Below are 15,453 nucleotides of genomic sequence, written 5' to 3' on the forward strand. Positions count from 1 at the left end.
GAGGTAAAATTTATACATTGTGCCTCCCAATATTTAGTGTTAGAGGAAGGAGAAGAAAGTTCAATTAAAAAATGTAGACCGTAGTGAATGAAAAAATGTAGTATGTAGCGGTGTTACATTTCTACAACCGTGCAAAGTTTCTTTGAAATCAGACTGATACTTCTCAAGTAAAAATAATAACATTCTATAAAGTGGCAGTGTTGCCACCTTTGTGACAATGTCTGGACTTTTGTTTCTAGCGTTGGCCCTATGGATGCTGGATGGACTAAAATTTAGAGGGAAGCATGGCAAAATAACACACTATGAGGATATGTAATGCAAGTACTGCAACTTGGAAAAAAAAACAACCTGAATTTATGGGTTTCGAAACTTTTCCATAATTACAAAAAGTTTCGCACGTTAGGCCCCGCTTCTCCCAGGGTCCTTAATTGTAGGATGTTACTTAAAATGTTGCTTTTTACTTATACTTACATTTTAGAATTTTAATTGTTCAAAAAGATGCAGTGCTTGAGGAGTTACAGCCTTTTATCTTCAATTTATCCCATAGTAACAGAAGGGAAACAAAGAGGCTTTTCCTAACAGCGCTTGTTAATAATACTAACAATGGATGTATTGTGTTATAATTCAAGTATATGATACCTTTAGTTGTAAACTTATGAACAAAAGAGACAGTTCTGAAGTATAGTGTATAGATTTCTAGAAATCGTGCGTCAATTGCTGATGTTTGCTAACACATGGTTGGGGCAAATTTCGACAGTCTGACCTTTGCCCCCCCACCCTCCCCCCTAAATCCTTATTGTCGAATGTTGCTTTTTTCTCATTGTTGCTTGTAGAATTTTATTCTTTTAAAAAGATGCAGTAGTTTTGAACATACAGACAGACACTTTTAGAAATATATCCCATAATAATATGGTGGTAACAAATGCAAACAAAGGACTCTTTCAAACTTTGCTTGTTAATAGTAGTAACAATGGATATATTGTTTTGTAATTCGAGTATGTCATACCTGCATATGTGTTCTAAAGATAAAGGAAGACAGAACTGAAATATAGTGTGCAGTTTTCAAGAAATAGCATGTTAATTGCTGCTATGCGCTGCTGGTTGAAATAGCGACCATCTGGTGTTAAGGGGTATACATGCGGTGGTCGAAATTTCGACCGTGAGGTGGATCAAGGTTAACTGTCATTATTGTCACTGTGTATAAATTTCACTTCTGTTAAAAGCCCTGTCGTCCTAAAAAAATATTTCATACCTCTACAACAATTAGTTCTTACACTGTGATTTTTTGTGTGAGAAGCATGTGCTTGAAAAGGTCCCATCTGAAGAGGCTTTACCTGCATGTGATGCTCCATCTGCTGAAAGTTAATTAAGCCTCAGTCTTCCAGTTCTTTCTATAGCTGCAGAGCCTTGGCCTTGTGATCATCATGTCTTTGTGTGTGAATATGTTCTAGGAATCGGGCAGATTAGTCGGTAATCTTTAGGATCGGCTTATTAGACCTTCCTGATGATGTGTACTTGTCCTAGAGAGGTATAAAACGAACTATCAATTTGTGAACAACACATGTAAGTCAGTACAGACTAAGCGAAAACTTAATTCAATGTTACGCCAGGGTCTATCGAGCAACTTTTTCATTGAGTGATGCATGGTCAGCTCATTGACCCCCATCACTGCTGCTTTGTAGCTTTTGAGATCAGAGCTCCCTACTTCTTATGTCAAGTAAGAGGCATATTTCTTAAGTATGGCCCATTTAACAATTACTTGTTATATCTCATGCAGGCGTAGTACTGAGATGCGCACGGACTACCGGCATCCATTGCACAGATGCAGACACCACATTGTCAGTGTGTGCTGCACTACGTACCGTGCGATTGCAATGTTTAAGATGATTGAGTGGTCCACCGTCTGAGATACGGTCAGTGATCTCAGTTTAAACATGTGTTTCTCAATTGATTTCCTGTTCATTGACTTGAAAGCCAATTATCAAAATATGGCCATGGCATGAACAGAAAATATCATGCAGAATGTTATGCTGTCGGCTAGTAGATGGTGTCATCTACTGATGGTGAGGGTAAAGTAAAACATAACACAATTTGTGCAGATTAAAGAATGAAACTATCATAAGTTTTCAATTTACTATTTTCGGAGATATGTAGTCCCATAAAATATATGTGAATTAAAAATTTGTTTTCTTATCATTTCTACATATTAATGTGCTCAAATTTTGGAGGATTGAAAAATGATATTATCCATACATACATGCTGCAAGGAGGTACTTACTTACTTTTTCCATGAAACTTGATTTCTATTGTTCTGGGCACTTGGAAATTCATAGCTCTACTGCTTAGCAGGCTTCTGCTTCATGTTGAGTGCTACAAGTTGGCCAGGTGTGCTGCCGTGTTACCTGCAACTTTTGGGAACTGGTGTTGTAATTGGATGCAGTTATGCCTGTTCTTTGTCAATATTTAGTACATGTGGAAGCTGCATTATTGGAAATTCTTCCTAACGTTTTGGTGTCTGTCCATTATCCATGCCGTCTTTGTTGAATTCTTCACCAAAAATGAGAGCTGGTCACAGTCCCTGTCACGTTCCATGATGACACAACAGCATGAGAGTACCTCACTTGTCCATGTTACTCCTCGAATTACTGGGAAATATAACACACCCCATGGCACCAACTTGCGGGAAAACTCTACACTCCCAACTGGCTACAGGCCAAGGTCACTAGTTACGTGAACCACAGTCACTATTTTCCTAACTTGCAACATGTTCCATTCACACGGTCACTCTCTCATTCTTTTCTTACCAAGTTAAGTAGTTCCTAAATGCAAGTCTGACTGTGAATATGAAATGTGTTTGCTATGTGCTTGCATAAAAAGTTACTAATAACCTTTTTTTTTTTCATCCAGGTACTCTTAGGTTTGGGAAAGTAGATGTAACGGAAGCCCAGATAAGCATAATGTTGATTCACTTAGTGTCTGCAATATTTGGTTCAAATATTTGGATGACAAGGGTAAGTTGTGTTAAATACCTTTATTACTAAAGCGGTCTCAAAGAAGTAATTTTGCATTGAAACCAATCTTTAGAGAGTCTTGGAGGTATCGTTGGTAATGAACGAATGCATTGTGCAAAAATGCTCAATTACTCTTTATTTATTTATTTCCATGTTCAATTAATCCTAATTAAATTCTGATTTATTTCCATGATGATGATTGGGGAAAAAGGCTATATAGTGAGAGAGTTTTTGTTGGTAGTTTCCAAATTTATTTCACATTCCTTCTGTTTCAATTTATTGCTTCAGAAGAAGTGTTTTATTTAAGAAAACTTGGAACTTGATGTCTTTGTTCTAACGTATAATTGTTAAAAAATGCAGTATGGTTTTAATTCTTGCCTTGAGGGTACCTGATTCCCAGTAGTAGCAGCTGCAAATTCATATTAGACTGTGAAAAAGGGGGGGGGGGGTGTGGCTTTGTTTTGTCAATAGTATTAATTATATTGCATGGGAAGACCATTTTGAAGAATGCTGTTTGTTTTACTGCTGCTGCAGAACTAAATATAATTTCTTAGTAATTCATTGATTCTATTACAACTCAAAACAGTTTAAAAACATTTTAGAAATTCAAAATGATGTACAGTGCATAATTTTGATTAAATTGTGTAATTGATTGTAGTGCAGATTTCTATGTAAGTTTCTCTTACTTATAGTAGTTGTATACTAAATGAATCTGCTCTTTGTATATGAATTCAAATAGAAGAAAGTCCACAAGTATTTCCTTTCAGACTTGAAGCAGTGAGATGCATTTGGTGGGTCTTCATAAGAAAACATAAATAGCAGTCTGTAAAAGTAATGTCACAACATATTGACCCCATACAAATTTCAACGATGTTCACTTGTTTCTATGAGTGTAGTAGTATTATCATGCTGTCGGTATCATTTTTGTTATTTGCATGACTTGTATCACACCCTGCCATGATGATATAGTGCAGTAAACATGGTTTGTTTGTCTATGCTCTCTCAACAACCTCCACTCTAAACATCTACTGCAGCATGTGTTATTTTCTTAGACTTTATTCATTTACCTTTAGACTTACCTTTGATCTTTCTTCTTACCTTATCCTGAACTTCTCTTTTATATTTTTTTTACTTATTGGATAAAAAAAATAATGGTCAGACAGGGTGGCGACAGACCTGGAAAACCTGGAAAACCGGGAAAAGTCAGGGAATTTGAGGTGTCAAAAAAAGTCAGGGAAATGTCAGGGAATTTCGTCTTCATTGACATCAAACACTCTTTGGAGGAAAATTGTTATAACTCTGGCACTATGGGAGCAATCTATTTCGGATAACTTTTGTTTTGCAGCTAAAAGATCAGCGCATGCAACCGTGTACAATTTAGAACACCGGACCGGGAAGGGGGGCTTGGGGGCACGTCCCCCGAATTTCAATGGGAAAACATAAAAATTTGGAGTTTTCCCCCTCTTCTCCCACTATTTTGGGGAGAAGGTGCAAACCTTAGTATTCTTTTCAAAGAATGGACATTTCTCAAGAGAACGTAACATGTTTCATGTTCTTGGGAGCCATAAAAGTTTAATAATAAGCCAAAATGTGATTTTTTTTTTACGAAAAATAGGTAATTTGCATTTTTCAAGGTAAATTGTTATACCTCGGGCACTATGGGAGCAATCTACTTCGGATAACTTTTGTTTTTCAGATAGAACATCAGAGCATGCAACCGTGTACAATTCAGAACGCTGGACCGAGGAAGGGGGCTTGGGGGCATGACCCCCGAATTTCAATGAAAAAAAATACATAAAAGTCTGTAGTTTGCCCCTCTTCTCCCCCTATTTTGGGGAGAAGACGTAAACCTTAGTATTCTTTTCAAAGAATGGACGTTTCCAAAGAGAATGAAACATGTTTCATGTTGTTGGGTGCCATACAAGTTGAATAATATGCCAAAATGTGAAACTGTTTTTTACTAAAAATAGGCAATTTGCATATTGCTCAGAAAATTGTTATAACTCTGTCACTATGGGAACAATCTACTTCGGATAACTTTTGTTTTTCAGATAGAACATCCTAGCATGCAACTGTGTACAATTCAGAACGCCAAACCGAGGAAGGGGGTTTGGGGGGACGCGACCCCCGAATTTCAATGAAAAAAAAACATAAAAATCTGGAGTTTACCCCCTTTTCTCCCGCTATTTGGAAGGAGGCATGGGCGTCCGGAAGGGGGAAGGCACGGGAAATGAAAGTCAACTAAAATTATATATTTGACACACATAATTTCATTTCAGCCACAATAATATGTGTTAATGAACGAACATGATAAATTCAAATTTAAGCAATGTTTTTTTGAGGGAACAACATTATTATTGGGGAAAATGTGGCTTTTTGCTCCCCTGGAAAAAATACCATCCTTGCCCCTCCCTGGAAAAAAATCCTGCGGACGTCCATGGAAGGAGGCGCAAACTTTAGTATTCTTTTCAAAGAATGGACATTTCTCAAGAGAATGAAACATGTTTCATGTTCTTGGGTGCCATGCAAGTTGAATAATAAGCCAAAATGTGATTTTTTTATGAAAAATAGGTAATTTGCATTTTTCGAGGAAAATTGTTATAACTCGGGCGGTATGGAAACAGTCTACTTCGGATAAGCTTTGTTTTGCAGCTAAAACATCATAGCATGCAACTAAGTACAATTCAGAATGCCGAACCGAGGAAGGGGGATTTGGGGGCGCGACCACTGAATTTCAATTTAAAAAAACAACATAAAGATCTGGAGTTTGCCCCTCTTTTCCTGCTATTTTAGGGAGAAGGCACAAACCTTAGTATTCTCTTCAAAGAATGGACGTTTCCAAAGAGATTGTAACATGTTCCTGGGTGCCATACAAGTTGAATAATGAGCCAAAATGTGAAACTGTTCGGAAATGTGGCATGGATATGTTGCGGAGAGGGTGGAGTGGGGATGGGGGATATTCATCAATATGAATTTCCCAGGCTTGCTCCAGACCTGTGTCAGTTTCCACGCAAACATAAGAGTATGAAGGTCCAAAAAGCACATCCATTTCGTAATCAGCACCATGATACCATATGGTATCATCGGGCCAGTACGACCTTACTCTGATGATACCATATGGTATCATCGGGGGTGTAAAGGTTAAGCTTCTAAATATCACGTGAAAAATGCATTGAATTATGATTTTTTCTTGCCCGTATTGAAGTAGTAAGGGGACTTGTCAAGAGATGGAGGGGATAAGAGCGGGTGGCGCCATCCGATAGTTGTCGGACGTCGTAGTAAGGCATTTTGTTGGGCAAACTGAAGGAACATGGAAACAAATAGGTTCCATTGATACATACGATTTTTCTCGAATATCACCACCGGACAAAGTATATCACTACACCATGCGACAGAAATTGCATGGACTGCAACATCCAACAAAAATCGCATGCATAAACAAGAAGAGCTTTAGACTGCAAATATGCTGCTCGAATTTTGTTACTCTTCTGGCTCACTTCACCTTATTTAATGTAGCAGTGCTTACGAAGGTTTTTATCATCATCCTGACTTATTACTGGTTTCACACAAGTTAACATACGTTTACAATGACATTGCACTATTCTTAGTTATCAAGAAGAATCCAACCAAATGGGATATATATATATATTGAATACTATCACGAAAAAGTGAAACATAAATCTGCATTGGTGAACGTTATAAAAATTGGCAAGTGCATGCTCCCAACCTCGAATTTACTGCAACACTGGTATTGCAATGAAATTAACGCCACTCTCTGTTCTGTCTGTTTAAACTCGTGAGAGATGATCATTAATCTCTCACTGAGTAAGGTTAATGTCCAATATTATGAAATAAAATACTAATAATAAATACGTAAATATTTTAATATCATATTTACTCGAATCATTCAATCATAAAAGCAAATCACTTTCTTCAAGAATTGACTTTTCTCTGGCAGCCCTGCTAAATTTTCACTTTCCATCTACTGATTTATACGAGGGGTGGCCAGAAAGTAATTTCCAATTAGTAGGGACATTGAATTTTCGCAAACGCCAAAACCGTGAAAAATGGTAATTGCTGCAAAGTTATATTTAGGAATGTTCTGTGATGTCTGGACACATTTTTCGCCCGTTCGAAATATCATAATAACTCGAATTTGGCATAAAATGCGAATTGTTGGCATTTTTAGCGATTTTTTTTTAAAGAAATGTCCTAAAACAACGAAAAATTCCATGAAATCTAACATTCTTGTCTTTTCTAGGCCATGTTTGTGTACATAGAACATGCAAGTTTTCCAACATTTTACTCAATAGGAAACTATAGAGTTATACGTACATGGAATAATTCCGATCCCACATTAAATCATGTATTTCCCACGATTTTTTTCAACTTCTATCAAAACCATTTGCATTACAGAGCAAAGTGGCAGGGTTCTAACAGGAGATAGAGTGCGCATCTACTGTCACACGGGAGCTACATCTTCGTATTTGTCGCACGAGATATGTTTTGAATTACCAAGCTAAGTGCGCACGGTATGCCCATGGTATATGTGTCTGACAGCAAAGACTGGAACTATCTCTACCGCATTGTAGCTGTCAAATCCTTGCCCCGCCAGAAACCTCTTCAGTTAAACAAAGAGATGAAAGTCGGTACATTCAAGGCCGTGGCTGTACAGGGAGTGGTCGAAGATCTCTCACCTGAAGTAATGTAAAGGGCCTGTGTGTACTCAGCTGTATGGGGTTGTGCACATTCGATTGGTGTTCCGTGAATTGTCTGCACCATTGTCTGACCATACTATCACTCACGACGTCCGGTCTGCACACCTTACACGATTGCTGGTGGCTCTGTGCCAAATCCTGAGCGTGCAATGTAGGCTACATCGCAGACGGTGGGAGACTGTATGAGAGCTGCAATCTTTAACCTATAACTGTCCTAAAACGGCTGCATTGCAACTGTACCAGATTACAGCTACATGCCACTTCTTCCTGCCTGCATGTGTGTGTGTGTGTGTCGCTCTCCGACCACTAGTGCTGCGTATAGGCACCATTGGAGCTTTTTTCAGGATGCCCCTCGTATATGAACTTTCAGAAGCTTTTAATATTAGAGTGTTCCTGTTTTAATGTGTGGTTAGCTAAATTCCTTGCGTTAAATTTCTAATACCTACATACCCTTTTCGTCAGTATTAATGGTATAACTGCATGTTGTCAGTTTCACAGTACTTCACTTGGATATACTGTACTGAACTTGGATATACTGTACTGAAGCAGAAATCCCATTGATAATGTAAGGAAATATTTGTTCGATTCAATTGTTTCACTTATATGAAAGAGTTAAGTTGTTTGCTTTACAGAGAAGAGATAAGTATCTTTATGCATCGAAAAATGAGTCTTCACACATGGTTCTTACAAGCGGAGGGTTCTAAACCTCAGTGGAAATATCAACATATAATACCGAGAATGTATAAGGAGACTGATGAATTACAAATTGTATTTCTTAATCAATCACTCATCACTCTTATCTCATTTAGTCGTAACTTTAAAAATAATCAAGTATTTTATTTTAAAGTTACTGCGTTTGACAAAATTCTGTAATCCTTCCCTAGCTTGTGAATTGTAATAATTTTCCAAATTCACTATTTTGCAGTTTGAATTCAAATCATAGAGAATAGAGAAATTAAGTCAATTTCATAGAAGATAATATTGGTACTTAACAAAACCATACGTGGATCTGTATGAGTTTATTATTTCCATTTGCAATAACATCGATTTAGTTTAGTTTGTAATTGTCAGGGAAAAATGTAAATTTTGTCCTGGAAAACCTGGAAAAGTCAGGGAATTTCATTTCTGCTTGTTTGTAGCCACCCTGTCAGAGATTGCCAAACTTCCTGAGCCATAGAGCTACTTCGCACATTTGAAAATACGTAGCAAGCAATCAAGGGTGGATTGAATTTTTTTCATAATTTCTTGGTTCATAAAAATATTAACATGTAATGAAACTATTCTTTTGAGTAGATAGATGGATGGGGCATTAAAAAATACGTTGCAGTAAGTTAAATCTTCACATTCACTATTCACTGAAATGTAGAAAAATCACTCATTCTTGTCTCTCACTGACAAGACAAGCTGATTCAGTGCATTTTATGTTACCATGAGTTACTTTCTGATGGTTTATAAGCACCAAAATTTATCTTCAGAGCGAGGCTGGTTACTGTGATACTGGTGTTGATAGAGGCAGCCAGACATGACTAGTGCACAAGGGTCCCTTTTACAGCTTTGCTCGTTATCACCCTAAAATTTGTTATTTTTATTGGTGCATTAGTGATAATCACTGTTAAGGTGTAGTTGCATGTGAGGCTGTGAGTGATTCTAGTATATTGAGGGTTATTGTTGTTATTACGTCTCAATATTTTGACCAGTGCTACTGGTAGCTTGTGATAGACTGTTTCGCAATCCGTAACAAGTCATTCGCAAAGTAAATGTCCTCTAGTCTACATGTCATGTTACACTATTTCTCTCTGTCACTTGTATCATGACTTCTTCCAGAACTATAAAAAGCAGATAATTACAGTAATAACCATGCTTTATTACTGTCTCCTCCTTAAAGAATTTCGACCACTTAACATTCATCCATCATATCCTCTTTGATGACGTTGATTCATGTTTTCATTAGCCAAAGATTTTGAGGGCTTTCTAGATTGCTTTCCTATTAATTGAATAAAATGCTTTTTCAAAGTCTCTTCTGTTCTATTATAATTCTAAGCAAATTGATGAGATCAATGTATGATTGCTCTTCTTTAAATTCTGATTGCTCTCTTCTGAATTTGTTATCCATATTTTTTTTTTCTTTTCTAATCTTTCCTCATTGCAGTCTTCTTTCATTTCCAAAGTACACAAGAGGTATTTGTATCCTCTTAATTCATAGGGGTCAGTTTGATGATTCTCATCATGTCTTAGTTTTACATTTGAAAGGAGATAGAAAAGGCACATGTTTAGATACTTAACTTTCCAACTAGGCACTGGACACTTGCATGCCTGCATCGAGCTTCTCACAGCTGTGTCTGAAAGTAATATTTGTGTACATTTTTCATTTTAAATATGGTAAGGTATTTTTTTTTTATAAATGGATACATGTGTGTGCTGCAGTCTTTAGCTGTTTCTTTTATTTGAAATATTCTTTCAGTGAGGTAATAATTAATGTTTTCTTACTGTTAAGATACTTCTTTTTGTATTCTTTCCTAAGCCACCATCTGCTCTGACACTCTTCATTGGTATCTTTGGTTGTCTGAAAAGTTTTAAATTTTATTTTTATTTTTACTAAGGGTGAGTTAATACCAATGTAAAAATATCAGTATCTGCTGATACCATTGGTATAGAGATTGGAAAGCATTGGTTTAAATTTACTCACTGATGCCAGTCTATAATTTCCAGAGTCCAGAAATTTCCATGGTCTGCAAAAATGCTGCACAACACTTTTAGCATGACCCTGGCACAACAGTCCTGAGGGCCAGTGTCTACCTACTGCCCGCCAGCCACACTCCCACATGCCTCAGCAGAGGTGGGTGATCATCCCGTACCATGCCCTGTTCGGTTAAGAAATATTGACCCTGGCAGACCTTGTCAGCTCCTGCTCAGAAATGTGTAGAATAAGCTTTCTACAGGAAATGGTAAGAACACTGGCCTTTGGCAAGAGGTGACGAGAGGCCAAGCGAGTGTTTAAATACGTGCGCTTGAGAGCGACACGAGGTCTTTTAATCTGGAATCATCGGAGAAGCAGGAGCTACTGGTCTTATTTCTAAACCGAACAGGGTAAGCTAGTCTACACCCATTCTGCCATTTGCATTGCTCACTTCAGTCTAGAAACGAATCATGAGTCTATTTGAATGAATAGTCAGATATTTGTACCTGCCCGTTCAGGGCTGTCTCTACCATCAACTAGTACTAATAGCTACATCCCTATTTAAGATCCCGAGTCAGAGGAACGCTACGTGGTGGATTGATGCGGGCCTTTTCATTTTCTTTTGGAAATGAAAAGCGTCATGCCTTGTTTTCCTAAACAGACATGAAAATTGAAAGGGTAGGCTGCGGAATTTTTCATTTATTTCACTCTGAAATAAATGCAAATCGAAATGCATTAATATCATGTTAGACTTGTTTCTTCGCGGAATTTTTTACTAACGGGGGGTTATTTTTTTTTTTAAATAAGGTACGTCACCATTGTTAGTAATGCCTTATGTCATTTACTGAGTTGGAGGACGAGCTTGATACCACATTGGATAGGCTCATCATTCTCGCCAATAATGCTGTTGGTCCGTCTTTTGATGTGGAGGGCCTACCTTGTGCCTCATCCACCCCAATCAGAAGTCCTCCATTAACTAGAAGTCGCGCAGGCGCGCAGGCTCACTTTCAAATTGATAATCGTCCCACAGTTCTTGTGGAACCACCCACCATGGCTCAACTACCTTTTGTTCACCCCTTCTTGTTCGAGAGCATTCAGTTTCAGGGTGCCTCGGGGGAGGATGTTTCTAAATTCATAGACCGTTTCGAAAGTGCGGCGATTCTGAACAATTGGGACGAGACGAAAAAACGGCAACTTTTCCCGGCGTTGTTATGTGGCCCAGCCCTCCGCTGGTTTAATGCAATTAGCCAGCAACCAGGCGTCAATTTAGTCAGCTATGAGGACGTCAAGAAAAAACTTATTGAAGAATTCACAGGCTCCCTTGATCAGCTGCAGATCGAGGAGCAGATCAGATATCGGTTCCACAGGGACGATGAACCGGTATCATCTTATGTTAGGGACAAGCAGACCCTCTTGTTTAAGATGGACCCTAACATGGCTGTTAATAAGCAGCTTAAATACATAAACGCAGGTCTTCAACCGGAATTTATCAGGGAGATATACAAAAAACAATATAATTCAGTTCCGGAGCTTTTGAAAGACCTCAAGGAATATGAAAAAGCAAAGTTCCTTATGCGCCGTAGAACGGTGCAAGAGCTCTTGCATTCGGCTCAAAAGGAAACTCTTTTTCCGTCTCCTGCTGAGTTGCGCATTCCTCACCAGAACCCCGTAGTTAGCACTACGGCGGTTGCTCCGGAATCAGCACCTCGGGCTAATCAAGACATGACTAATCAGCTGCAAGCCTTGCAAGCTGAATTGGACCTTGTCAAAAGACAACAAACGTCTCTCCCAACTTCAGAACCGTCCGCTGTAGAAGCTTTGGCTAAGCAGGTTAGCAACCTAGCGTTAAAAGTCGAGGAAGTTATACAGTCACACGATCACGAAAATTTTCAAACTGTAGGCCAAAATTATCAAAGGGGTAATTTTAATCACAATCGTGGTTCAAACAACAGACGAGGCTTTCAGGGCAGGGGAAATAGAGGCTACCGTTCAAACAACGGCCGGTTTCAGAATCGTTCCAATTTTCAGCGTGGCCGGGGGCGAGGTTCACCAGCCCCCCGCGGTCGTCCCGATCAAGGTGACCGGCGTGGCCAACAACTTTGTTATAAATGTGGTTTTCCTAATCACCACCAAGAATTTTGTCTTCAGAATCCAGACGATTTAAACGCCAATTAACCGCAAGTAATGGAGACATACCTGCGGGCAGTAAAAAGATTTTAGTCTCTACTTTCCCGTCTGAAGACCTCATTTATGTACATGCTAACGTAAATGGGGAACGTCAAAAGTTTATTGTCGATTGTGGGAGCCAAATAAGTGTAACAAGTGATAAGGGTATTCCTGCCCATGCTAAGAGGTTTAAAATCAACACTCTAGTTAAAGGTGTCACGAATAATTGTTTAACAATTAAAGAAATTGTACTTTTAGATTTTTCTCTAAATGGATTTACATTTAGGCACCCCTTCAGGGTGATACAAGATTTTGGTCATAATACCATCCTTGGTAATGATTTTCTAAAAGCCCAAAATGCAACTTTAGATTTTGAAAGCAATAAATTGGCTTTGAGCAGATTTGGCACTCCCCCACGCAACCGCATTCGGTTTGAATCGAAGAAAGCTTTTGATATTTCCGTTAAATTGGCAGGTTTGCTGGTACATACTGTTGAACCTGAATATGTGGCTTCTAAACGAATTGTTGTGAAACCAAGATCACATTTGTGCATCCCTTTAAAATTAGTCAATACAGCAAATCAAAATTTAACTTTACTTGAGCCGGATGCAAATTTTCAGGCTAAATCTGGCATAATGGTACCAAGGTCGATACTCAACCCTGCCACACAACTTGTTTGGGTATCCAACCCTTTGAATTATAGAATTGTAATTCGCAAAGGTACTCGGATCGGTGGCGCAGAATCTTGTGAGTTGGCAACGGTGGATCAGGAAAATAGTTCTGTAACAGTTAATTTAACAAAGGAAGAATCAGAAAACGACGATATCCCACAAGTGGATATATCCAAATTTGACATTAATCCTCAATTGGAGGAACATGAGAAAAATCAACTTTTAGAGCTTTTGTTAAAATACAAAAATGTTTTCAGTTGGTCCGAGAATGACATGGGCCTTGCCACCAATTACAAACATAGGATAAAGCTTTCTGATCCTACGCCGTTCCATAAGCAGCAATATCCGATCCCGGTACATTTGCGAACAGAGATAAAGAAACAAATTGAGAATTTGAAAAAACAGGGAATAATCCGGGATAGTACAAGTCCTTATAACTCACCAGTTATTCTTGTGAAAAAGCGTGACGGAAGTTACCGTTTTATTCAAGACGGTCGCTTTTTGAATAAACGCTCTGTGTTCGATGCGATGGCCATGCCTTCCATTCAGTCTATCTTGCACGATATGGGGGGAAAGCAGTACTATTCTAGTTGCGATTTACGTTCAGGATTTTTTCAAATACCACTCACAGAAGACAGTAAACAGTACACAGCCTTCTCTATTCCCAACCTAGGTCATTTTGAATTTAATGTTTTAAGTCAAGGTCATATTACCTCGCCAGCAGCGATGAATCGAACACTTCAATTGGCTTGTAGCGGAATGCAAAGTGATAACTTCGCCTTCTATATGGATGATCTATTTACCTGGGGCCATACCTTTAATGAAATGTTGACAACACTGGAAAAATTGTTTCAGTGTCTACAAAACGCTGGCTTGAAAATTTCTCCACACAAATGTAAATTTGGTTATTTTGAGATACTCGCCCTTGGACATTTGGTGGGTCGTTATGGCCTACGCTTGAGTGACCGTATTATTTCTTCCATTAAGACTTACCGCACCCCCTCCACCACAAAACAAGTTAAACGATTTTTAGGTTTATGTTCATATGTCCGTAGATACGTTCCATCCTTTTCAGAGAAGGCCCAACCTCTCCAGTCCCTTTTGGGCAAAGGCAAAAAATTTGTATGGGGGGAGGACCAAGAAACAGCTTTTACAAACTTAAAACACGCTTTAATAACTGCACCAGTTTTGCTACCCTATGACCCTTCTAAAGAAACACGCGTCTACTGTGATGCAAGTCTGAAAGGCCTTGGTGCTATTTTAACACAGCCAAATGCAAATAATGATTTCCTTCCTGTAGCATATGCAAGTCGAACACTCAAAAAAGGGGAAGGAAAATTGTCCATCATGGAACTAGAACTATCAGCGGTTCTGTATGCCCTCAAAACCTTTAGGTTTTATTTAATTGGGAAACATTTCGAAATTGTAACAGATAATAAAGCAGTCAGTTATTTGCGTACCACCCGTAATTTGAGTTCGAAGCTCTCGCGGTGGAGTGCAGAGCTTGATTCATACGACTTCACGGTCGTTCATTGTAAATCTACACAAAATATTTCCGACGCTATTAGCAGGGAATCAACCAATCCCCCGGACGACGAATCGCCAGAATTGGGCGAACCTCGTATATTTCTCCTCCAGGATGAATCAATAGATGTGGGAAAACACCAGCGCGACGACTCATTTTTTTCAGAAATCATAAAAGTTTTGGAGGGGGCAGATGACGCCCCATCCCCCTTCGAAAGACAGGCTTTTTATTATGTGCTGGAAAATGGTCTTTTATACAGGAACCATAAGATGGGTGGGGGAAGTAAGAAATTACTTTGTATACCTAAGTCCTTACGTCATACTGTAGTTGAACAATTACATTCTCACCCGTGTGGTGGTGGTCATTTAGGGTTTACTAAAACATATTACAATGCGCTCAATCGCATATATTTTCCCTATATGAAACGTTTTATACAGGACAAATGTCGCCAGTGCCTATCTTGTCAAACAAACAAGCGCCCTACAGGGCTGCCACAAGGTGAACTCCAGACCTTTCCAAGCTGTCGCCCTTTTGAACGCCTAGCTATAGATTTCGCGGGACCGTTCCCTCCCAGTGGCCCAAATAAATGTAAATACATTTTATCATGCATGGATTTTGGTACCCGATATATGATTGCTGCTCCTGTGGTCGATACCACTGCTCAAACAGCTGCTAACTTTCTCTA

The 15,453-nt window shown here is 38.7% G+C and overlaps 1 protein-coding gene across 6 annotated transcripts in view; it reads left to right on the forward strand.

Annotated features, from left to right (window-relative positions):
• Positions 1–15,453, forward strand: part of bbc (choline/ethanolaminephosphotransferase 1 bbc) — a 122,562-nt gene that overhangs the window by 28,988 nt on the left and 78,121 nt on the right. For all 6 annotated transcript variants that reach the window (XM_083134054.1, XM_083134055.1, XM_083134051.1 and 3 more), the window contains exon 4: positions 2,908–3,011. In XM_083134054.1, the coding sequence (XP_082990180.1) occupies positions 2,908–3,011 (104 nt within the window). The remainder of the gene's footprint in view (positions 1–2,907; positions 3,012–15,453) is intronic.

Source organism: Lepisma saccharinum, chromosome 13 (genome assembly GCF_977018435.1).
Source record: "Lepisma saccharinum chromosome 13, izLepSacc3.1, whole genome shotgun sequence".
NCBI classification, from domain to species: domain Eukaryota; kingdom Metazoa; phylum Arthropoda; class Insecta; order Zygentoma; family Lepismatidae; genus Lepisma; species Lepisma saccharinum.